Here is a 25,342-nt window from a genome sequence, read left to right as displayed (position 1 = left end):
CCCAGGTCCCTGCATGTGACTCTTAGATTTTGATGACCACTGATCTGTTTGCATCTGTTTTATTTATGCGCACAAGCAACGCCGACTGGGCTCACAGCACAGGAATCCCCCAGATCTGTGGGACAGGCAAGCAGGGCCCTTGGGCCTCCTGGGTTCAAACCTGCCTTTCTGGAAAGCAAGCCACTGCCAGCACGCCTCTGGCCTCTGCCATCAGACGTGCCTGCTCAGCCACTCCAGCAGGTTCCTGCGGGCCTCATCCACATAGGGCCTGTCCTCGGAGGCACAGTCCTCCTGCTTGCGGTGCACGAAGCCATGGGTCTGGCCCGCAAACGTCTTCACCTGGTACTCCACCTGGCAGTGCTCCTGCAGCTTCTGCGTCAGTGCCGAGACCTGGGCGGGCGGGCACCAGCTCTGACCTCGAGGGTCCCCGCCCTCTCACCAAGCCCAGCTACCCCCAACCCACAAGTCCCCTGAGAAGTCTCAATTGAGAGATGTCGCCAGAGCAGTTGGCTGGGCGGTAGGTAGCGCAGTGGGTTAAGCACACATGGTGCAAAGCACAAGGACCAGTATAAGGATTCCAGTTTGAGCCCCTGGTTCTCCACCTGCAGGGGGGTAGCTTCACGGGAAGTGAAGCAGGTCTTCAAGTGTCTGTCATTCTCTCCTCCTCTCTGTCTTCCTGTCCTCTCTCCGTTTCTCTCTGTCGTATCCAACAACGACATCAATAACAACAATAACTACGATAAGCAACAAAAGGGAAAAAAAGGGAGTCAGGCAGAAGCGCAACAATTTAAGCGCAGGTGTGGTCCAGGAGGTGGCGCAGTGGCTGAGGCACTAGACTCTCAAGCATGAGGTCCTGAGTTCAATCCCTGGTAGCACATGGACCAGAGTGACGTCTGGTTCTTTCTCTCCCCTACCTTTCTCATAAATAAATAAAATCTTTAAAAAAAAAAAAAAAAAAAAAAATTTAAGCGCAGGTGGCAAAGCACAAGGACCGGCACAAGGATCCTGGTTCGAGCCCCCGGCTCCCCACCTGCAGGGGAGTCGCTTCACAAGCGGTGAAGCAGGTCTGCAGGTGTCTTCCTCTCTCTGTCTTCCCCTCCTCTCTCCATTTCTCTCTGTCCTATCCAATGACAACGACATCAATAACAACAATAATAACTATAACAAGGGAATAAATAAATTTAAAAAGGGGGAAATGGCAAAAAAAAAAAGCAGTGCTGGAAAGGCTTAGTGGTAAGGACTGTATTAAGCCTCACTGCTTTTTCTTATATTTACTTATGTATTTTTATTTAAAGTATTTTATTCAGTTATTTTTATTTTATTTTAATGGGAGAGATACAGAGAGAAAGACCACAGCACTGCTCAGCTCTGGCTGGTGGTGGTGTAGGGATTAAACCTGGGACCTTAAGAGTCTCAGACACAAGATTCTTTTTCTAGAACCATTATGATGTCTCCCTACCTATTTATTTATATTTACTTACTTATCTATGTTGGATAGAGACAAAAAGAAATGGAGAGGGAAGGGGGAGGTGGAGAGAGAGAGACAAAGACACCTGCAGACCTGCTTCACTGCTTGTGAAGCTTCCCTCCTGCAGGTGGGAACCGGGGGCTTGAACCTGGGTCCTTGTGCATGGAATTAATTAAATTTTGACAGTTGCATTCTGTTTCTTTAAAAATATATTCATTTGGGGGAGTCGGGCTGTAGCGCAGCAGGTTAAGCACAGGTGGCGCAAAGCGCAAGGACCGGCATAAGGATCCCGGTTCGAACCCCGGCTCCCCACCTGCAGGGGAGTCGCTTCACAGGCGGTGAAGCAGGTCTGCAGGTGTCTATCTTTCTCTCCTCCTCTCTGTCTTCCCCTCCTCTCTCCATTTCTCTCTGTCCTATCCAACAACGACAACAACAATAATAACTACAACAATAAAACAAGGGCAACAAAAGGGAATACAGTAAATATTAAAAAAAATTTTTTTTAATTTTTTTTAAAAAATGTATTCATTTGGGGCCAGGTGGTGGCACACCTGGTTGAGTGCACAGTTTACAGTGCACAAGGACCCAGGTTTGAGCCCCCAGCCCCCACCTGCAGGGGAAAAGCTTTGTGAGTGGTGAAGCAGGGCTGCAGGTATCTCTCTGTCTTTCTCCCTCTCTATCAACCCCCTTCCCTCTAGACTCCTGGCCATCTCTATCCAATAAATAAATAAAGATAATTTTAAAATGTATTCATTTATTGGGTAGAGATAGAAATTGAGAGGAAGAGGGGAGAGAGATGGACAGAGAGAGACTTGCGGCCCTGCTTCACCACTAGTGAAGCTTCCCCCTGTGGAAGGGACCAGGGACTTTAACCCGGGTCCTTGAGCATCTCAAACAGGTGCACCACTGCCTGTCTCTGAAAATTCGACTTTGAAAAACTGATTGCAAGTGGCTGGGTAGTGGTGCACACATTTCAGTGCACAAGGACCTGGGTTCAAGCGCCTGGTCCCATCTGTAGGGGAGAAGCTTCACGAGTGGAGAAGCAGGTCTGCAGGTGTTTCTTTCTTCCTTTCTACCTCCCTTTCCTATATATATAAATATATATATATATATATTCCCCTCCCCCTATTAACTTCTGTCTCTATACAAAGGGCCTGGAAGATAGCATAACGGTTGTGCAATAAGACTGAAATGCCTAAGGCTCTAAGGCCCCAGGTTCAATCCCCTGCACCACCATAAACCAAAGCTTATCATATGTAGTAAATAATTAATAGAATCCCCCCCCCCAAAGTGTTAACAATTGCCACACTGAAAAAACGTCTGGGGAGTCAGGCGATAGCGTGGCGGATTAAGCGCAAGGACCGGCGTAAGGATCCCGGTTCCAGCCCCCGGCTCCCCACCTGCAGGGGAGTCGCTTCACAGGTCTGCAGGTGTCTGTCTTTCTCTCCCCCTCTCTATCTTACCCTCTTCTCTCCATTTCTCTCTGTCCTATCCGACAACAATGACATCAATAACTACAACAATAAAAACGAGGACAACAAAAGGGAATAAATAAATAAATAAATTTTAAAAAATTAAAAAGGAAAAAGCTTCTGGAACAACCAAAAAAGCTTTGGGTCACCCGCCCACCTCCCAGAGCATCAAGGTTACTGAAACCACAGACCACAGACGACGCTGACCCACCTGTGACAGAGGGATCACAGCATCGTTCTCAGCAAAGATGAAGAGCGTGGGGCCCTGCAAGCTGGCGACATCCTCAGAGTCCTTGACGATGCCTGCAGGAGGGGACAGGTCAGACCCGGGGCACGAGTCCGGCTCAGCCTGGTCTGACTGACTTTTATCTCGCTCAGAGTTTTCACCCAAGTCTCGGAATTTAAGAGACTTTTTTTTTCCTTTTTGTTGTCCTTGTTGTCATTTTTTATTGTTGTTGTAGCTACTGTTGTTATTGATGTTGTCGTTGTTGGATAGGGCAGAGAGAAATGGAGAGAGGAGGGGAAGACAGAAGGGGAAAGAAAGATAGACAGCTGCAGACCTGCTTCATTGCCTGTGAAGCGACTCCCCCAGGTGGGGAGCAGGGGGGCTAGAACCAGGATCCTTCCGCTGGTCCTTGCACTTTGCGCCACCTGCGCTTAACCCGCTGCACTACCGCCCGACTCCCAGAATTTAAGACTTTTTTTCTCCACTTCTCTCTGTCCTATCCAACAACAACATCAATAACAACAATAATAATAACCACAACAATGATAAAACAACAAGGGCAACAAAAGGGAAAAAACTGCCTCCAGGGGAGTCGGGCTGTAGCGCAGCGGGTTAAGCGCAGGCGGCGCAAAGCACAAGGACCGGCATAAGGACCCCGGTTCGAACCCCGGCTCCCCACCTGCAGGGGAGTCGCTTCACAGGCGGTGAAGCAGGTCTGCAGGTGTCTGTCTTTCTCTCCTCCTCTCTGTCTTCCCCTCCTCTCTCCATTTCTCTCTGTCCTATCCAACAATGACAACAACAATAATAACTACAACAATAAAACAACAAGGGCAACAAAAGGGAATAAATAAATAAAATTAATATATTTTTTAAAAAGTGCCTCCAGGAGCAGTGGATTCCTGGTGCAGGCAGGGAGCCCCCAGCAATAACCTGGGAGGCAAAATAAAATAAAATAAAACAAAAAGGAGAAACACAAAGCAGAGCTTGGACTGTGTTTGGTGTATTGCACCAAAAAGGACGTGGGGCAGAGAGGCTGTCAGGTCCTGGTGCTGATGGTGGAGGACCTAGGCTGAGGGTGAGAGTGTTTTGCAGAAAACTGGGAAATTTTACTCATGTCTCAACAACTGTATTTACTGTTGACTGCAAACCATTAATCCCCTCAAAGAAAAAAATAATAAAAGATTATCGGAAGACCAATCAGCAGTGGCCAGAGGGAATGGAGGGGGTGTGGCTAGTCAGGACAAGGAGCAGAGCAGAAGTGACAGTGTAGTGGCAGGTTAATGTAGGGACTCACGTGTTGTGTTTTGTCCCTGACAGACTACCGCAACTCCCATCACCTTCAATGCAGATTTTTTTTTCTCCACTTTTTAAAAAAATATTTATTTTCCCTTTTGTTGCCCTTGTTGGTTTTTATTGTTATAGTTTTATTGTTATTATTGATGTCATTGTTGGATAGGACAGAGAAATAGAGAGAGACGGGTAAGACAGAGAGGGGGAGAGAAAGACACCTGCAGACCTGCTTCACCACCTGTGAAGCGACTCCCCTGCAGGTGGGGAACCGGGGCCTTGAACCTGGATCCTTATGCCGGTCCTTGCGCTTTGCTCCACGTGCGCTTAACCCTCTGCGCTACCGCCCGACTCCCGCAGAGATATTTTCATAAGAGAAGAACAGCGGGGCTGGAGAAATTGTTGACGGGCCTTGAGATGAGTTCGGCCCAGGTTCCACCCCAGCACCACGTGGGAGGCTTCATGGTGCGGGGGCGGGTCAGGAGCTATGAGGTCTCTGGCTCTTTCTTTAGTAAGTAAACTTTTTTCTCTCTCATTCTCATTAATAAACACCTTTTGTTTTTTCATTTTCAAAGAGAGTGTAACCAGGCGACTGGGGAAACGAATGGGCAGCTTTTCTCCAGTTTCCCGTTGGCGGCCACAGCCAAAGCTCAGTGACCTGAAGTGACCCTCCCGAGAGAGGGCGGCCACGTGGGACGCCTGCACTGCGCGGTCTTGGCCAGCAGGGGACACCCGAGAGCCGCCGGGCTCCACACACAGGCCGGCTAAGGTGTGGGCTGGGTTTTCTTTCCCATTTGTGTGAATAAATATTCACTTAAACGCTTTTTATTATCTTTACTAGACAGAGACAGCCAGAAATCGAGAGGGAAGAGGGAAATAGAGAGGAAGAGAGACAACCCTGCTTCACCCCTCTCAAAGCTTTGCCCCTGCAGGTGGGGACTGGGGGCTTGAATCCGGGTCCTTGTGCATGGTAACAGGTGCTCTCAACCCTAGGCATTTCTTCTCATACCTAATAATAGGACCTGAGACATCAATCTAAAACCGAACCCCTTCTCCCACAGAAAGAACCTCTCTGCTGTGCATGTTATTAGTGTGGGTCTAGAGTAGTAAAACAGAGTGTGTCGGTCAGCAAATACTTAGAAACACCTCTGTGCACTCAAGCTACACATGGACCATGCCAGCACAATTTTCAGTGGAATGCTTGCTGTTTCATGCCACACCAGTGACTTTTATTTACTTCATTCACTTATTTATTATAGGCTAGAGACAGAGAAACTGTGAGGGGAAGGGGAGATAGAGACGGTGAAAGAGGAGGCTGGGTGGTGGTGCACTTGTTTAAGCGAACATAGGACCAAGCGCAAGGACCAACCATAGGATTCTGGTTCAAGCCCCAGATCCCCACCTGTAGGGGGGTTGCTTCACAAGCTGAGACGCAGGTCTGCAGGTGTCTTTCTCTCTCCCTCCTCTCTTAATTTCTCTCTTTCTTGTCAAATTAAAAAAAAAAATGTCCTCCAGGAGCAGTGGATTCATAATGCTGGCACCGAGCCCTACCGATAACCCTGGAGGCGAAAAATAAATAAATATAAATAAAAAATGGCTTCCGGGAGTTGGGCAGTAGCGCAGTGGGTTAAGCGCACATGGCGCAAAGCGCAAGGACCGAAGTAGAGAACCTAGTTCGAGCCCCCAGCTCCCCACCTGAGGGGGAGTCGCGTCACAGGCGGTGAAGCAGGTCTGCAGTTGTCTGTCTTTCTCTCCTCTTTGTCTTCCCCTCCTCTCTCCATTTCTATCTATCTGTCTACCTAACAACGACGACAACTACAGTAACTACAACAAGAATAAAAAAAAAAACAACAAGGGCAACAAAAGGGAAAATAAATAAATTAATTAAAAAAAATTTTAAGGCTTCCGGGAGCAGTGGATTTATATTGCCGCACCAAGCCCCAGTGAAAACCATGGAGGCAAAAGAGAAAGAAAGAGAAAGACAGAGAGACACCTACAGCCCTGCTTCACCACTCATGAAGCTTTTCCTCTACAGGTGGACACCAGGGGCTTGAACCTGGATCCTTGTGCAGTGTAGTCTGTGAGCTTAACCAGGTGAACAACCACCTGGCCTATTTATTTATTGATTGATTGATTTATAGTAAAAGGAGCTTTCTCTGGCCAGGGAGACAGGAGAACATTGAGTTTTATTTATTTTGTTTTAATGAGAGAGATACAGAGACACCAGAGCCCTGCTCAGTTCTGGCTTATGGTGGTGCTGGGGGTTGAACCTGGGACCTCAGAGCCTCAGGCTTGAAAGGCTTTTGCATAACCTTTATAACCTAATAATATGTTGTCTCCCCAGCCAAGGAGAATCTTTTGCAGAAACATTATGCTGTCTCCTTGACCTTTTTTTCTTCTTTTTAATTCTAAGACAAAGGGGAAATCTCATGGCCAGGAGCCACCAAGGCTACAGACAGCACTAGGCCCAGGCTCCAGGTCCAGCTCCACATGGAAGTTGCTTGGCAACAGAGGAAGCTCAGGTGTTGTGTGTCTGTCTTTCTGTCTCTCCCCATCAGAATAAAAAACGGTGGTCCAGAGCAATGAGGTCATGAAGCCCTGCTTCTACCAAGAAATGCCCCCCCCCCCCCCCCGGGCCTGGCATTAACCATCATCACGGGGGGAGGGACAGGGGCCAGGTGTGCGCTCTATGGCAGAGCCTGTGCTTAGCACATAAGAGGCCCTGGGTTCGAGCCCGAGACCAGAAAGCAGTGGCCGTGCGTGTATGTTAGTATATGACTACAGGCCTGGGAAGAGTCCTTGGCACAAGGGGAATGGGGGAGGGGGTGGGGGGAGGGAGGAAGAGAGAGAGAGAGAAGAAAGGAAAACAAGAGAGGAGAGGAGGAAGGGGAGAGGGAGGAGGAGGGAGGGAAAGAAGAAAGGAAGGGAAAAGTAAAGGGAGAAAAAAGAGACGAGAAATAAAGAAACAAGAGTCGGGCGGTAGCGCAGCGGGTTAAGTGCACATGGTGCAAAGCGCAGGGACCGGCATAAGGATCCCGGTTCGAGCCCCCGGCTCCCCACCTGCAGGGGAGTCGCTTCACAGGTGGTGAAGCAGGTCTGCAGGTGTCTATCTTTCTCTCCCCCTCTCTGTCTTCCCCTCCTCTCTCCATTTCTCTCTGTCCTATCCAACAACAACAACAGCATCAATAACTACAACAATAAAAAAAAGAAGGGCAACGAAAGGGAATAAACAAATAAAAGGTATAATTAAAAAATAATAAAATAAATAAAACATTAACAATTTAAAAAGAGCTCACATTACAGTGCACAAGGACCCAGGTTCAAGCCCCTGGTCCCCCACCTGCAGGGGGAAGCTTCATGAGTGGTGAAGCAAGGCTGCAGGTGTCTCTGTCTATTTCCCGCTCTATCCCTTCTCCTCTATCAATTTCTCTCTATCTCTATCCAATAGTAAATAAGTAAAAAGAGTAGAAAAAAATTGTTTAAGAAAAATGAGATAAGAGAAACAAGAAAGAAGAAGGAAGAAAGGAAAATGATGGGAGTGAGGGAACAAGGGAGGGAGGGAGGACGGGCAGGAAGAAAGACTCTAAGAAAGGACCAGAACACCCCTTACCTTTGGGGTGATTTCTCCCATGGGGAGAAACCAGGGTGTCAGAGACCCCCTGTGACCCTCTGTGACTCCTGTAACTTCCCTGTGGGCCGTGACCCCCGTGACGCCTATGAACCCCTGTGGCTGCCTGTGACCTCTGTGAGCCCCTGTGACCCTCTGTGATCCCTGTGACCCCTGTGAGCCCCCTAAGGCCCCTGTGACCCCTGTGAGCCCCCTGCAACCCCTGTGGTTGCTGCCCCCCCCCCCCGTCTTGCCCCTGGAGGCTGACCTGACCCTGCAGGCAGCCCCCACTCACCGTAGACGGACACCCCTGCGCGGAGCTCGGGGCAGCTGATCATGAGGTGGTGGGCGACCACGCCGCCCCAGCAGAAGCCCACCACGCCCACTCGCCTGGCCCCACACTGCTGCTTGAGATACCGCAGCACCGCCGAGATCTCTCTGCAACAGAGACAGGCACGTCAGAGGCTAGGAGCCTCCCCACAGACTCCCCGCCAGCCCCCAGGGAACCACATGCTGCTATTGATCCTCTCTCTCTCTCCCCTCCCCTCTCTCTCTCCCCCTTTCCCCCTCCCTTTCTCTCTCTCTCTCCCCCCTTCCCCGCTTCTCTCTTCACAGGTAAAATTCTCTCTAGCTCACATTGGATAAAACATTTTTTTATAGCGATAGGGAGAGGAAAAGGGGGAGAGGAGGGATAGAGAGAGAGGGAGAGAGGGAGAGAGGGAGAGAGAACCCACACCACCATAGCTTCCTTCAGTGCAGTGGGGATGGAGCTCAAGCCTGGGTTCCACTCAAGTGTGCTATTTTTTGTTTGTTTTTCAGTCCTATCCATCTATCTATCTATCTATCTATCTATCTATCTATCTATCTATCTTGGAGGGGGGGCGTCAAATGACCTATTTTATTGGCCAAGAGTAAATCTGGGGCTGAGCAGTGGTGCATCTAAATGCACAAGAACCTCAGGATGGGGAACAGACACAGAAGTCTCTCAGTGCAGAAGGGGGCTTCCCAGGCAGCCTTGGGCTCACAGGGAAAGGTGCCCATTCACTCCGGAGTGCAAGGCTTGGAGCCCACCCCTGTGCCCACCCCGGGGACCCTGGGGTCCTGCTGGGAGCTCACTTATCAATGTTCCTGGGGTTTCTTGTTTTCAACCACTCTGGGAAGGTGGCCCAGTCCCCAGCAGGGTCCCACGGCTCCTGGCCCACAAAGAAGTCTGGAAGGATGGTTCTGGAAAACAGGGGTGGAGAGGAAGTTGAGCTCCTCAGCACTGACTCCCTTTCACTGTGAAAAAAGACCAGCATCATTTAGGATCCAGCAACACGCAGAACCACCCATCTGAGACCGCCAACCTGCACACGCGCTCAGTGCTCACCACATGCAACAGCCGAACGTGGGCACAACCCCAGTGCCCGATGACAGGGGCAGTCAGGGACCTCCAGCTCTAGAGGAGCTATCATCTCACCCACATGTGTGACCCTGTGCATCAGTTTGTTTTTAAAGATTTTATTTATTTATTAATGGCCAACAAAGGAGGAGAGAGAAAGAGCCAGACATCACTCTGGTACATGTGCTGCCGGGGATTGAACTCAGTCAGGCCTCATGCTTGAGAGTCTGCTGCTGTATCCACTGCGCCACCTCCCAGACCACTGTGCATCAGTTTTATCTAAAAAAAAAAAAAAAAATGCATTGCAACCCAAGAGGTGGTACAGGATTTAGAAGCATGAGGTTCTGAGTTCGATCCCTGACATAACATGTGTCAGAGTGATGTTTTGGTTCTCTCTCTCTCTTTCTTTCTCCCCCCTCCCTCCTTCCTTTTCTCTCTCATTAATAAATGAACACGGGAGTCAGGTGGTAGCACAGTGGGTTAAGAGCATGTGGCGCAAAGTGCAAGGACCGACAGAAGGATCCTGGTTCAAGCCCCCGGCTCCCCACCTACAGGGGAGTCGCTTCACAGGTGGTGAAGCAGGTCTGCAGGTGTCTGTCTTTCTCTCCCCTTCTCTGTCTTCCCCTCCTCTCTCCATTTCTCTCTTAAATAAATAAATAAACAAACAAACAAATAAATAAATGGGACACTGGCTGCCAGGAGCAGTGCATTCATCATGTAGGCATCAAGCCCCAGCAGTAACCCTGGTGGTAATTTTTTAAAATATTTATTTTATTTATTTTTTTATTATTATCATCTTTATTTATTGGATAAAGACAGCCAGAAATTGAGAGGGAAGGGGGAGATAGAGAGGGAGAGAGACAGAGAGACACCTGCAGCCCTGCTTCACTTGTGAAGCTTTCCCCCTGCAGGTAGGGGCTGGGGGCTGGAACCCGGGTCCTTGTGCACTGTAACATGTGCGCTCAACCAGATGCACCACCACCCGGCAATTTTTTTAAATATATATATATATATATTTCCTTTTGTTGCCCTTTTTTATTGTTGTAGTTATTATTGTTATTGTTGATGTCGTTGTTGGATAAGAGAGAAATGGAGAGAGGAGGGGAAGACAGAGAGGGGAGAGAAAGACAGACACCTGCAGACCTGCTTCACCTCCTGTGAAGTGACTACCCTGCAGGTGGGGAGCCGGGGGGCTTGAACCGGGATCCTTACGCCGGTCCTTGTGCCGGTTTTTGTGCTTTGCGCCACCTGCGCTTAACCCCCAGCGCTACCGCCCGACTCCCCCTGGTTGCAATTTTAAAAAGTCCCTGCAAACAAGCACCAAAGCGAGACCCTCACCCCACCTGCTGGCTGTGCTGAGTGACCTCTACACTGAGCCCTTTCATGCCTGGATTTCCACATCAGAGAAATGGGAGCCAGGCAGCCCCCTCCCGGTGTGGCTGTGGGGAGACAGAGAACAAGCCTCTCACATCAGCAGAACTCTCTCTCTCTCTCTCTCTCTCTCTCTCAAAATAAATGCATATATAATTCAAAAAAATAGAACACAGGCTGGCGAAATGGCTGACTTGGCTAGTGTGCTACTTTACCATGTGTGTGAGTCCCACGTTCAACTCCCGTCCTTACTGCATTGAAGGAAGCTTCCTTGTCGTGGTCTCTTCCACTCTTTCTGCCTCTACAAGGGAGAGGAGGAGGGGGAGGCAAAGAAGAGGCAGGGGAAGGAGGAGAGACAACGTAGAGCAAGAAGAAAGAAGGATGGGGAAAGTGAAGGAGGAGGGAAAGGAAAAGAAAGAAGATGGGAGAAAAAGGGAGAAAAAGAGGAGGAAGAAACAGATGAAGAAAGAGGAGGAGGAAGAAGACGAGGAAGAGGAGAGGAGCCAGGTGGTGGTATACCTGTTTGAGGGCATATGTTACAAGGACCCAAGTTTGAGCCCCTGATCCCCACCTGCCTGGGGAAAGCTTCACAAGTGGTGAAGCAGGGCTACAGGCCTCTCTCTCTCTCTATGTCCATCTTCTTTTCTGACTACCTCTATTCAATAAATAAATAAAGATTTTTTTTTTTTGGCCCCCAGGGTTATCGCTGGGGCTCGGTGCCTGCACCATGAATCCACTGCTCCTGGAGGCCATTTTTCTCCCTTCTGTTGCCCTTGTTGTTTTTATCATTGTTGTGGTTATTATTATTGTTGTCATTGATGTTGTTGTTGGACAGGACAGAGAGAAATGGAGAGAGGAGGGGAAGACAGAGAGGAGGAGAGAAAGACAGACACCTGTAGACCAGTTTCACTGTTTGTGAAGCTTCCCCGCTGCAGGTGGGGAGCTGGGGGCACGAACCAGGATCCTTATGCCGGTGCTTGTGCTCTGCGCCATGTGTGTTTAACCCACTGCGCTACCACCCAGCCCCCTAAAGATAATTTTTTAAAAAAGACTTAAAAAAAAATAAGAGGGAGATGAGGAAGAAGCAGAACAAGAGGAAGAAGGGGACAGAGCAGGGCCAGGGTGGTCCCTTTGCCTGCGGGGGACAGGACAGTGCAGACTGCATCACTCACGTGTATCCGTTGCCTGCGATCATGTCAACCATGTAGCGTGTGTTGGGCAGACGCCAGCCAAATATGTCCTGGACCACAATGACGGCTCTGTCGGTGGGCGCAGGGGGCCGGCTGAGGTAGGCACCGAAGTGCTCCACCTGCACCTCGCACCCCAGGCCCCCATACTCCAGGCGGTGGCCGATGTCACAGGGGCAGGGCTGAGCCTCGTTCGCCATGGCTGGGTCCTGGCTCTAGGGGCAGATGCACCTGCTACTCTGCAGGGTGAGAAGCAGGGAACAGGCCGTGAGTAGTTCCACTTCAGCTAGAGCCCCGGAGCTCTTGCTGGAGACATTGTCCATGGCAACTTCTGGCTCCTGCCCCTCAGTGAGCTGAAGAGGGATTTGATTTTTTTGGAAGTTTTTTTTTTTTAAATACTTTTTTAAATTAATTTATTATTGGATAGAGACAGAGAGAAATTGAGAGGGGAGAGGGATATAGAGAGGGAGAGAGACAGAGAGACATCTGCAGTCCTGCTTCACCACTCATGAAGCCTTCCCCCTGCAGATAGGGGCCAGGGGCTTGAACCTGGGTCCTTGTGCACCACGGTGTGTGTGCTTAACCACGGTGGTGCGCCACCATGTGGCGCCCTGAAGAGGGATTTGAAGACCACCACCTGTGCCCCTCACTTCTCTCTCTCCCTCCCTCTCTTTTTAAATAGTCCCAGGCTAGATTCTAGTCTTTTTTATTTTGGATTTTTTACCAGAACACTGCTCAGCTCTGGTTTATGGTAGTGTGGGGGATTGAACCTGGGACTATGGAGCCTCAGGCATTAGAGTCTCTTTGCATAACCATTATGCTATCTACCCCTACCCCCTACACTTCTCTACTTAGTCCACTTAGTACCATCCCTGCCAGTTCCATCCTTTTTGTTCCAAAGGATACAACCTCACCTTTTTGACTACAGAGCAGGATTCCACTAAATATCTTTTCCTTTTTTAAGTTTTTTAAAAGTATTTTATTTATTTATTATTGGACAGAGAAATTGAGAAGGGAGGGGAAGATAGAGAGGGAGAGAGGCAGAGAGACACCTGCAGCCTTGCTTCACCACTCACAAAGCTTTCCCCCTACAGTGAGGGGCTAGGGGCTTGAACCTGGGCCCTTGTGCGCTATAACATGTTCACTGAACCAGGTGCGCCACCATTCAGCTCCCCCTGAATATCTTTTTCTCTCTTTTTTAAAATCTTTTTTCTTCTTTTTTTAAACTTTATTTATTATTGGATAGAGACAGAAATTGAGAGGAAGGGGAGGTAGAGATGGAGAGAGACAGAGAGACACCTGCAGCCCTGCTTCACCACTCATGAAGCTTTCCCCCTGCAGGTGGGGACCAGGGGCTTGAACCCAGGACCTTGTACACTGTAGTGTGTGTGCTTCACCAGGTACGCCACCGCCTGGCCCCCGAATATCTTTTTCTAACAAATATTTGTATTAATTTTGCTGGATAGAGACAGAGAGAAATTAAAAGGGAAGGAAGAGAGAAAAAGAGAAACACCTGCATACCTGCTTCATCACTCATGAAACTTCCTTCCTGCAGTTGGGGACCAGAGGGCTTGAACCCAGACTCCGGAGCCTGGTAACGTGCACTCAACCCAGTGCACCTCTGCCCAGCCCCCTCCACTGAATTTCTCTCCCATAACTTCTCTACCCCGTGGTCTGTCCATAGGCATTTATTATAGATGGCTTCCATATTTGCACTGCTGTGAGTAGTTCAACTATGAACACAAGGGAATACAGATGATGTAGGCAGATGAACTTGCAGAACAAAGCAAACAGGCACAGAACTTTGGTGGGAAGCTCAGCTGGTGAGGCCTTGCCACCCTGAGGGTGGGGGGACTTATAGGCACCATGTGTGGGTGTGGAATTATATCCCTAGAATATTTCATTTAATTTTATTTATTTATTAATGAGAAACGTAAGAAGAGAAAGAGCCAGATGCCACTCTGGTACATGTGCTGCTGGGGATTGAACTCAGGACCTCATGCTTGAGAGTCCGATGCTTTATTCACTGCGCCACCTCCCAGACCACGTATCCCTAGAATCTTATAACTTTGTAAGAACACTGTTAATGACTAATGTAAAATGGGGAAAAAACAAAAGAAAAGGTTAGGAAGAGAACTGGGGAGTCCATTCCTGCTACGATTAACTAGAAATGCCAGAGGGGAATGGAAGCCACAAAATAAAACAAAAATGGAGGAATAAAACAAAGATGATGGAATGAAGTAAGCACGGTAGCTCTCAGAGGGGAAAGCCAGTGACTAGGATTGGAGAGGAAATGAGAAAGAGATCAGGAGTGGGGAGAGCAGCGGCTGAAGGAACCTGTCTTGAGTGTCACTGTTCAGCAGCTGAGGTGTGTGACACCCAACATCACCCAGCCAGCACACGCCAATCCATGGCTGGCTCCAAGGCCACCCCAGTGGTGGAGCAGAGCCTGGCCTGACAGGAAGACCCCAGTTTCCTAACCAGTAAAGCAGCTCTGTGGGCAGAGCACACAGGACTTGCATTTGTGAGGCCCCAGATTTGGTCCCTGGTAGGAGTAAGGCTGGCACTGAGGCGTGAGCTCTGGTTTCTTTCTCTCATTGAAAAAAGCTTTTTTTTTTTTTTTTTAAAAAAAAATTTTAGTTTAATGAAAAAGAGACACAGAGAGAGACCAGGGCCCTGCTCAGCTCTGACTGATGGTGGTGCTGGGGATTAAACCTGGGACCTCAGAGTCTCAGGCATGGAAGTCTTTTGTAGAACCATTATGCTGTTTCCCCACCCCCATTATCATTGTTGTTTTGTTATTATTATTATCAACATTATTTTCACCCAAATCCCTGTTCAGCTCTAGCTGATGGTGATACTAGGGACTGAACCTGGAACTTCAGACTCTCAAGCATAAAAATCTTTTATTTGGGAGTCGGCGGTAGCACAGTGGGTTAAGCGCACGTGGTGCGAAGCGCAAGGACCAGCGTAAGGATCTTGGTTCCAGCTCCCGGCTCTCCACCTACATGAGAGTCACTTCACAGGCAGTGAAGCAGGTCTGTAGGTGTCCATCTTTTTCTCCCCCTCTCTGTCTTCCCCTCCTCTCTCCATTTCTCTATGTCCTATCCAACAATGATGACAGCAATAACAACTACAACAATAAAACAATAAGGGCAGCAGAAGGAATAAATAAATATTTTGCTTTATTAATTTATTATTACTATTATTATTTTCACCAGAGCACTGTTCAGCTCTGGTTTATGGTGGTGCAGGGAATTGAACCTGGGATGTCAAAGCTTCAGGCATGAGAGTCTATTTGAATAGAAATTATGCAGTCTCCCCAGCACCCCCCAAAAAATTTTTTCTATTACTTTCAAATGCCAATGTGTTTTTTAATTTTTTAAAAATTTGTTTTAAATATTTATTTTATTTATTTATTCCCTTTTGTTGCCCTTGTTGTTTTATTGTTGTAGTTATTGTTGTTGTTGGATAGGACAGAGAGAAATGGAGAGAGGAGGGGAAGACAGAGAAGAGAAAGATAGACACCTGCAGACCTGCTTCACCACCTGTGAAGCGACTCCCCTGCAGGTGGGGAGCCGGGGGCTTGAACCGGGATCCTTATGCTGGTCCCTGCGCTTTGCGCCACCTGCGCTTAACCCACTGCGCTACAGCCCGACTCCCATGCCAATGTGTTTTATTGGTACTTTAGCAAAAATTGGAAGTCAGTTTTATTTGGTTCCTTCTTATGTACAGGGGGGAAGGGCTTGAAGGTTTTTATCGACATGTGTCACATCAATGTATAAACACAGACATATCTGAAGATGATACAATTTCACAGTGAGGGAGAGATGACTCCAATGCTAAGTACAATGAATCAATTCAGTGTTTTCTTGGTAACAAACCTATCAAGATACAGTAAACCTCATACACATATCTATTTTTAGGCATCAAAGTCTTTTTGCGGAACAATTATGATGCCTCCTTGGCACATGGGGGGAAAACACAATCTTAAAATAAGACACCTTGGATTGGTAAGCTAGCTCAGCTGGGAGTGCACCTGCTTTGCCACCAGGGTTGAAGTCTAGCCCCACTCCTCTGGGGGGAGCTTGGTGTCATAGTGTCTCTCCCTCTTTCCCTCTGTCCCTGTCTTTCTGTGCGAGAAAGTCAGGCCAAAGCATTGAAGCCCCAGCACTGACAAGAAAAAAAAAAAAAAAGGACAAGGAAGAAAGAAATAAAGAAAGGAAGGAAGGAAGGAAGGAAGGAAGGAGGAAAGAAAGGAGAAAAAGAAGAAAAGAAGACACCTTATTACATATCTTTGGTTGATTCATTCACCGTGAACTCAGCCCAGCGGTGCTGTAGCTGGTGCCTGAACTAGTGATTGGTCTGACACACAAGCCTCTGTACACAGCGACAGGGGAAGCTTCAAGTCTGGGAACCATTTGATTTGTGCCTTCGGGCATGTATATGTTTATTTAATTGCTGCACCTGGGGTCCATGAATGCACAGCCCTATGGTTCCCAGCTGACCTGCTTTTTATTTCAGAGAGAGTGAGAGAGAAAGAGAGACAGAACGCACAACACTGCAGCACCTGTGAAGATTCCCTTGTGCCTTGGTGCTCTCGTGGGGTGCCAGGGAAATAGTAACAGTAGTAAAACTGTCAGAAACAGTTGTGAGGGGGCAGATGTTGGCGCGTCTGGCTGAGCGCACATGTTACTATGTGCAAGGACCCAGGTTCAAGCCCCTATCCCCCACCTGCATGGGGCGAGCTTTGAAAGTGGTGAAGCAGAGCTGCAAGTTTCTCTCTGTCTCTCTTATCTCCTCCTTCCCTCTTTTTCCTTTCCTTTTATTTTATTTTATTTATTTATTCCCTTTTGTTGCCCTTGTTGTTTTATTGTTGTAGTTATTATTGTTGTTGTCGTTGTTGGATAGGACAGAGAGAAATGGAGAGAGGAGGGGAAGACAGAGAGGAGGAGAGAAAGATAGACACCTGCAGACCTGCTTCACCGCCTGTGAAGCGACTCCCCTGCAGGTGGGGAGCTGGGGTTCGAATCGGGATCCTTATGCCGGTCCTTGTGCTTTGCGCCACCTGCGCTTAACCCGCTGCGCTACAGCCCGACTCCCTCTTTTTCCTTTTTTTAATTTCTTTCTTGCCCCCAATAAAGAAATTAAAAAAATCAATCCCCTTAATCATTTACAGTCAACAGTAAAATACAATAGTTTGTACATGTGTAACACTTGCCAGTTTTCCACGTAACAATTCAACCCTCACTAGGTCCTGCTCTGCCATCATGAGCTAGCCCTGTCTCTCTCTGAGAAATAATAAGTAAAATGTTGAAACAGGAGAGCCCCTTTCCCGTCTCAGCTAGAAAGGTCACTCTGCAGGAGGTTGGTGACAGGGAGGCCTGGGAGTGGGGCATGTGGCCAGCTGGACACTTGCCCGGCCTGTCACATGACACAGTGGCCCCTGTGTCCTGGGTGAAGGCCATGTGGGCAGGCGGGCAGTTTCCAAGCTCTGTCCCCCTCCACCCGCCAGCGGCCCTGGCCAGATTCTGACTGAGCACTGAGCCCTGAAGAAACCATCTCAGCTTCCCTCCTGCCCCCAGAGGCGCCTGTGACAGACTGCCAGAAAGAACACCTGCTCGGGTCAGGGCTCTGCTTTAAAGTGCTTGAACCCAGGGCCAGAAGACAGCTGACCCAGCAGCCCATTAACTTTGCCATACTCAAGAACCAGACTTGAACCCTTAGCCACCACACCAGAGCACCTGCTTGGGAGTAAGGGAAGCTTCATGGACACAAAAGCAGCACTGGGGTGTTTTTCTCCTTCTCCCTCTCCTTGTTCCTCTCCCTTTGTGTCTCTTACCTTCTATCTAAAGAGGGAGAGAGAGAGAGTTGGCATGGTGTAGAACTACACAGTGTCATCATACAATCTTGTACATTACAAATTTAAAAATTAAATTAAAACAATCTAGGGGGCCGGGTGGTAGTGTGTAGTACTAAGCATAAGGATCTGAGCAAGGATCCTGGTTCCAGCCCCCGGCTCCCCACCTGCAGGGGGGATACTTCACAAGCGGTGAAGCAGGTCTGCAGGTGTCTTTTTCCCTATCTTCTCTTCCTCTCTCAATTTCTCTCTGTCCTATCCAATAAGATGGAAAAAATGGCCTCCAGGAACAGTGGATTTTTGGAGATAGCCCTGGAGGGAACACACACACACACACACACACACACACACACATACACGATCCCATAGGTGGAACCTAAGAAACAAAGGCAGAAAGGGGAAACACAGGTGAAACCTGGACTGGGTAGGGTGTGCTGACCAAAGCAAAGGACTCTGGGGAAGGAGGGCAGGAAGGGGGCCGGAGGAAGGTTGTGGGGCCCTGATCATGATGGTGAGAAAGGACCTAGGTTGGGGGTGAGAGTGTTTTGTTAGCAGCCATCTAACAAGGGGAGATGAGAAATTGTACTCATGTGTCAAAAACTGTCCTTAGACCACTAATTAGCCTCCCAATAAAATTACTTAAATAAAAGTAGTTGGGAAGGTGGTGCAGTGGATAAAGCACTAGACTCTCAAGCATGAGGTCCTGAGTTCAATTCCCACCACCACATTTACGAGAGTGATGTCTGGTTCTTTCTCTCTCCTCCAATGTTTCTCATGAAAAAAATAAATAAATAAAATTTTAAAATAGAGAAAAGAAAAAGACCTTGTGGTCTCTGGTGAGGAGGGAGACGGGAGAGGGTGTGGAGGATGTTCAGCCCAGGAGGAGGAGGAGGAGGAATTGGGAGTCCCAGTCTGGAGATGGGGGATGAGGGTGGGGAGACAGACAGACACACAAGAGTGTTTTAGCTGGACACCCAATAGGCAAAGCTGAGGTGCCTTCGGGATCCTGCCCAGAAACCTCCAGGGAGAATAGGGGGTGGGGGATGGTGTCCCAGCTCTTTGCAAAGGGAAGAGGGGGTGGGGAAGGGCTGGCCAGTCTCCAGAGCCCACCCCCAGCACTTCCAAGCTTAGGCTGGCTGTAGGCGGCCCCCAGTAACACCGCCCCCATCCCGGAGCGCTCAAACTGTGTCCAGGGAGGGTCAGCCCCGGAGCTGTCAACCTGGGCGACGCCCCCCCCCCCCCCAGAGGAGGCCGATGTGGACTGGGGGGGGGGGCCGCTCTCCAGAGGGGAGGAAAGTGCTAGAAGCTGTGCAGCGGCCCTGGGGGAGCAGGCCCAGGCTGGGGCGGGGGGAGCGGGGGCAGCTCCCCAGGTCTCTGTTCCTGCAGGGTGACCCCATTTCCCTGGTGCACCCTGGCGGGGGTGGTCAGCCAGCCCTGGGAGGTTGCCCTTCGGCTGCCCAGAGGCCCCGGCTCGGCCATTTCTGTCACCCGGGCTTTGGGAAACAACAGGTGGTTCCTATCCGGGGAGGGGGTGGCAGCCACGGGGGGGGCACCCCCACCCCCACCCCGCGGGGCTGCGCAGCCCCCCCTCCCTCCCCGGCCCCACGACGCTCCCTGCAGGCGGGGCTCAGGGTCCCGGGCGAAAGCTGGGAAAACACACGAAACTCTGCAAACCTGCAAAACTGTGTGTGTGGGATGGGGGGCACCTGCAGCCCAGCCTCGCGGCCGCTCGGAAAACCACATGAAGCCGGAGGAGGGGCTGGGGGTCCAGGGGGCTGGGGCGCCTACCTGCCGCCGCCTCCCAGCGAGTCCCGGGAAACTGGGCGGCTCCCTGCGATCCTGGACTGGAGACTGAGCTTCCCGGCCCTGAGGGGGAGAGGGAGGGAAGCAGCGAAGCAGAGGGGGAGGAGGAGGGGGGAGAAGGAGGGGAGGAGGAGGGGGAGGAGTAGGAGTAGGAGGGAGCCGGGAAGGGGAGGAGGGGGAAGGGAGGAAGGAAGAAGGGAAGGAAGGAGGGAGGGGAGGAGAGAGAGGGGGAGGAGAGGAATGGAGGGGAAAGGAGGATAGGGATGAGGGGGGAGGAGAGGAATGAGGGACGGGGAAGGGAGGAGAGAAAGGAGGGAGGGGAGGGGGAGGGGAGCAGAAGAGGAATGAGGGAGGGGAGGAGAGGAATGAGGGAGGGGAGGAGAGAAATGAGGGAGGGGAGGAGAGGAGAGGAATGAGGGAGGGGGAGGGAAGAGGAGAGGAAGGAGGGTGGGAAGGAGGAGAGGGAAGAGGAGAGGAAGGAGGGAGGGGAGGAGAGGAATGAGGGAGGGGGAGGGAAGAGGAGAGGAAGGAGGGTGGGGATGGTGAAGGGAGGGGGAGGGGAGGAGGAGAGGAAGGAGGGAGGGGATGGGAAAGTGAGGAGGAGGGGAGAGGAGGAGAGGGAGAAGGAAGGAGGCGAGGAGGGGGAGCGGGATCCCCCACTGAAATGTTCAGATTGAGACTGGTAACGTTCTGATCCAGTCCCTTTGGGCTAATTTTGTATTTCCCTGTCAAACTTTCTTTTCTTTCCTCCTGCAAGCAGAAGCCCAGCCTTTCATCTGCACCATGCCCCACACCCCCACACCACCCCTGGTGACCTTAGGCCTGCTGTCAAGGTACAGCGGGTCAGAGGCCGGTCTGCTCCAGGCTGCAGTCACCGGTGCCAGCTCCTGACACTGCCCACTGGGAGGAAGCTTCTAGTGCTACCCTGTCCTTCCTGACTGACTGGGGCACCTAACCTCCTGGAACTTGTGTGCTGCAGTGCCAGGCTCTATCCTTTTAATGACTGACTAGCGTTTGGTACATCCTCACTCTTCCTTATCCACTCACCAATCCGTGCAACCTTTGGCTGCTTCCAGTGTGTGTGTGTGTGTAGACTGCAGTGACTTTGGGGTGGGTGTGAATTTTGTGCTAAGATTTGTGTGTTCTTGGGCTAAATGCCCAAAAAAGGAATTGTTGGCTCCTGGGACAGTTCAGTCCTTATCTTTCTAAAGAAAGGCCCTCGAATTTTCCAAAAGCTGTCATTTAAAATACAAATGAGGACATATGACATGATCTGATCCTGTAAGTGAACCAAAACTTGAATGACCTGACTGGGAGAAATCTACCAATAGAGACATTTCAGGTGGGGAAATGTTCCTGTTTTCCCATCTGCACACAAAGAGGACCTTTTCCTTTAAGAGGGTCTGTTCTAACAGATGGCAAATCAAGCACATAAAAAGACTGGGGCGGGGGGAGGAGCTGGGCGGTGATGCACCTGGTTAAGCATACACACTGCCATGTGCAAGGACCCAGGTTCAAGCCTCCAGTCCCCACCTGCAGGGGGAGAAGCTTCACGCACACTGAAGCAATGCTGCAGGTGTCTCCATCTCTCTCCCCATTCCTCTCTCAATTTCTTTGTCTCTGTCTCAGATGAATAGGTAAGTAAGTAAACACCTGCACAGGGAAGCTTCACAGACAGTGGAACAGTGCTGGGACATCTCTCATTCTCTTTCTCCTTCCATGTTACTTGCCCTCTATCTAGGAGAAAGAAAAAAAAAAGGAAAGAGAGAAAGAAAGGAAGGGAAGGAAATAAAGAGGGAGAGAAGGAGAAAAGCAAAGAGACTCTACTGAGAGGAGAAGAATCTCACAGGCACAAATGCTCCAAAGAAAAGCCTGGTGGCAATAAACAAGCAAATAAAATAATAAAAGATTTAAGGGGTGAGGTTTGTGTTTACTTAATCTGACAGTTTACGAAGGACAATTTCCAGGGGAAAAAAAGTAATTAATAAACCAGATGCTGGTGCAGATGTAAGAAATAGTAAGTTCAAGGTTCATTTCCTTTGTGATTTCTTTTTTATATTTATTTATTTTCCCTTTTGTTGCCCTTTTTTATTGCTGTTGTAGTTATTGTTGTTGTTATTTATGTCGTTGTTAGATAAGACAGAGAGAAATGGAGAGAGGAGAGGAAGACAGAGGGGGAGAGAAAGAAAGACACCTGCAGACACCTGCTTCACTGCTTATGAAGTGATTCCCCTGGAGGTGGGGAGCCGGGGGCTCCAACCAGGATCCTTACGCCAGTTCTTGCACTTTGCGCCACGTACTTAACCCGCTGCGCTACCGCCCAACTCCCTCTGAGTTTTTTTTTAATTTTATTTTTATGATTTATTTTCCCTTTTGTTGCCCTTTAAAAAAATTGTTGTGGTTATTGTTGTTGTTGGATTGGACAGAGAGAAATGGAGAGAGGAGGGCAAGACACAAAGGGGGAGAGAGAGACACCTGCAGACCTGCTTCACCGCCTGTGAAGCGACTCCCATGCAGGTGGGGAGCCGGGAGCTCGAACCAGGATCCTTAATGCTGGTCCTTGAGCTTTGCACCAGACTCCCCTGAGTCCCGTCCCCAGTCCCCTGCCCCAAAGAGCACAGAAGGAGACCAATCACAGCTCTACCCTCACAAGACAGAATGTGTGCTTGTCTCTGTGGCTGTCCTGTAGGCAAATTGATACTATTCTTAACCCCACCATCAGTATCTTTTGTCCTCTGCAATGGAAACTGTGTGTAGATAATAATACATAAAGGAGAAGTAGCAGCTGAGTAATATAAAAGTGCACCTGTTGTCATCTTTGCAACCGAATTTATTCTTGGATAATTTTTTTTTTTCAGATAGAGACAGAGAGGAAGAGAAAAGGAAAGATGCCAGACCACCACTCTACCATTCACAAAGCTTCCTCCAGAGCATCCATGGTGCTCCCACATAGTGCTGGCGACTTGAACCCAGGTCCTCTTCGTTTTTTTAAAAATATTTATTTTATTTATTTATTCCCTTTTGTTGCCCTTGTTGTTTTATTGTTGTAGTTATTATTGTTGTTGTTGGATAGGACAGAGAGAAATGGAGAGAGGAGGGGAAGACAGAGAGGAGGAGAGAAAGATAGACACCTGCAGACCTGCTTCACCGCCTGTGAAGCGACTCCCCTGCAGGTGGGGAGCTGGGGTTCGAACTGGGATCCTTATGCCGGTCCTTGTGCTTTGCGCCACTTGCGCTTAACCCGCTGCGCTACAGCCCAACTACAGCCCAGGTCCTCTTCTATGGCAAAGTGTGGGCCCCACCTCTTAACCCCACTCTTCCACCAAGAAAAAAACAAAAACCTAAGCTTGTTTGTAAGCATCTGACACCCTGTTTCCACGGAAAGCTGACTGGCTACTCATAACATTTCTTCATTAGCTGAGTCCAGTTGACAAGCAAACTTCACTGTTGATATTAATTCATGACACGGCCATTAATACAAAGGATTTAAATCTGCAAGACTAATCCTCAAGGCAGCTCCCTGGCCCAGTGGACACAAAGTTCTTGTTCATGTGCTCCTTCGCTGCTGCTTCTTTTTAAAATATTTATTTATTCCCTTTTTTGTTGCCCTTATCGTTTTATTGTTGTAGTTATTATTGTTGTGGTTATTGCTGTCATTGTTGTTGGATAGGACAGAGAGAGAAATGGAGCGAGGAGGCGAAGACAGAGAGGTGGAGAGAAAGACAGACACCTGCAGACCTGCTTCATCGCCTGTGAAGTGACTCCCCTGCAGGTGGGAAGCCAGAGGCTCGAACCGGGATCCTTACGTGGGTCCTTGTGCTTTGTGCCACCTGTACTTAACCCACTGCACTACCACCCGACTCCCCCTTGCTTTTTTTTTTATTTGCTTCCCCCCATTTTGTTGCCCTTGTTGTTTTATTGTTGTTGTAGTTATTGTTGTTGTTATTGATGCTGTTGTTGTTGGATAGGACAGAGAGAAATGGAGAGAGGAGGGGAAGACAGAGGGGGAGAGAAAGATAGACACCTGCAGACCTGCTTCATCACTTGTGAAGTGACCCCCCTGCAGGTGGGGAGCCGGGGGCTCGAACCGGGGTCCTTATTCGGTCCTTGTACTTGGTGCCATGTGCGCTTAACCGACTGTGCTGCTGCACCCCCCCTTTTTTTTCCCAGAGTACTGCTCAGTTCTGGTTTATGGTGGTACAGAGGATTGAACCTGGGACTTTGGAGCCTCAGGCATGAGAGTCTTTTTGCATAACAATTAAGACAGACCCTGGAGACACCTAACCTGGAAGAATACAAGCTTTAGCACAAGTGATGCCTGGGCTTGAGTACCTGCACAGGGCAGTGAGAGCCATTTCTTTCTGGCTCTCCCCCTCTCTGCACCACTAACCCTTCCTTCCAGAGATTCCCTGCCTTGGTGAGCAGTTCCTCCCCACCCTCTATATATCTTTTTTAAATATTTTTTTTTAATTTTTTTATTTAAGAAAGGATTAATTAACAAAACCATAGGGTAGGAGGGGTACAACTCCACACAATTCCCACCACCCAATCTCGATATCCCACCCCCTCCCCTGATAGCTTTCCCATTCTCTATCCCTCTGGGAGCATGGACCCAGGGTCATTGTGGGTTGCAGAAGGTAGAAGGTCTGGCTTCTGTAATTGCTTCCCCGCTGAACATGGGCGTTGACTGGTCGGTCCATACTCCCAGTCTGCCTCTCTCTTTCCCTAGTAGGGTGGGTCTCTGGGGAAGCTGAGCTCCAGGACATATCAGTGGGGTCTTCAATCCAGGGAAGTCTGGCCGGCATCCTGATGACACCTGGAACCTGGTGACTGAAAAGAGAGTTAACATACAAAGCCAAACAAATTGTTGAGCAATCATGGACCCAAAGCTTGGAAAAGTGGAGAGGAAGTATTAGGGAGGTACTCACTGCAAACTCTAGTATACTTCTGCTTTCTTACTTTGGTGCCATACTCCAAACTCAGTCAATTTCTGCTTTGCGTTTCTACTTCTTTTTTTTTTTTTTTTACATGCATAACATTCCCCAGATTCCCATTTAGCAATACAACCCCCACTATTTCATTCATCATTTTTCAAGGACCTGTATTCTCCCCACCCACCCACCCACCCCAGAGTCTTTTACTTTGGTGTAATACTCCAATTCCATTTCAGGTTCGACTTGTGTTTTCTTTTCTAATCTTGTTTTCAACTTCGGCCTGAGAGTGAGATCATCCCGTATTCATCCTTCTGTTCCTGACTTATTTCACTCAACATGATTTTTTCAAGGTCCATCCAAGATCGGCTGAAAACGGTGAAGTCACCATTTTTTACAGCTGAGTAGTATTCCATTGTGTATATATACCACAACTTGCTCAGCCACTCATCTGTTGTTGGACACCTGTGTTGCTTCCAGGTTTTGGCTATTACAAATTGTGCTGCCAAGAACATATGTGTACACAGATCTTTTTGGATGGATGTGTTGGGTTCCTTAGGATATATCCCCAGGAGGGGAATTGCAGGGTCATAGGGTATGTCCATTTCTAGCCTTCTGAGAGTTCTCCAGACTGTTCTCCACAGAGGTTGGACCAATTGACATTCCCACCAGCAGTGCAGGAGGGTTCCTTTGACCCCACACCCTCTCCAGCATTTGCTGCTGTTACCTTTTCTGATGTGTGACATTCT

At 49.2% G+C, this 25,342-nt stretch overlaps 1 protein-coding gene across 2 annotated transcripts; it reads right to left on the bottom strand.

Moving 5' to 3' along the window:
* Positions 1 to 43: 43 nt before the first annotated feature.
* Positions 44 to 19,791, bottom strand: CMBL (carboxymethylenebutenolidase homolog). 2 transcript variants are annotated; one of them, XM_007524313.3, is made up of 6 exons: positions 19,648 to 19,791; positions 11,985 to 12,238; positions 9,177 to 9,284; positions 8,356 to 8,498; positions 3,152 to 3,243; positions 44 to 390 (listed from the first exon to the last, which is right to left on the bottom strand). In XM_007524313.3, exons 2-6 carry the CDS (start codon positions 12,197 to 12,199, stop codon positions 211 to 213), a joined length of 738 nt encoding a protein of 245 aa, XP_007524375.1. In that variant the 5' UTR covers positions 12,200 to 12,238; positions 19,648 to 19,791; the 3' UTR covers positions 44 to 210. The 2 variants fall into 2 exon arrangements, with proteins under 2 accessions (XP_007524375.1, XP_016044141.1); XM_016188655.2 differs by lacking the exon at positions 9,177 to 9,284.
* Between the last annotated feature and the right edge of the window lie 5,551 nt (positions 19,792 to 25,342).

This window comes from Erinaceus europaeus, chromosome 5 (genome assembly GCF_950295315.1).
Source record: "Erinaceus europaeus chromosome 5, mEriEur2.1, whole genome shotgun sequence".
NCBI classification, from domain to species: Eukaryota; Metazoa; Chordata; class Mammalia; order Eulipotyphla; family Erinaceidae; genus Erinaceus; species Erinaceus europaeus.
This window is presented reverse-complemented; position numbering and strand designations above follow the sequence as displayed.

Coding starts and splice junctions, on each gene's coding strand:
- CMBL (XM_007524313.3), bottom strand. CDS start 12,199: ATGGCGAACGAGGCTCAGCCCTGCCCCTGTGACATCGGCCACCGCCTG. Junction 9,285..11,984: donor ATCGCAGGCAACGGATACAC/GTGAGTGATGCA, acceptor CCTGTTTTCCAG/AACCATCCTTCCAGACTTCT. Junction 8,499..9,176: donor AACCCCAGGAACATTGATAA/GTGAGCTCCCAG, acceptor TCTCTGTTGCAG/AGAGATCTCGGCGGTGCTGC.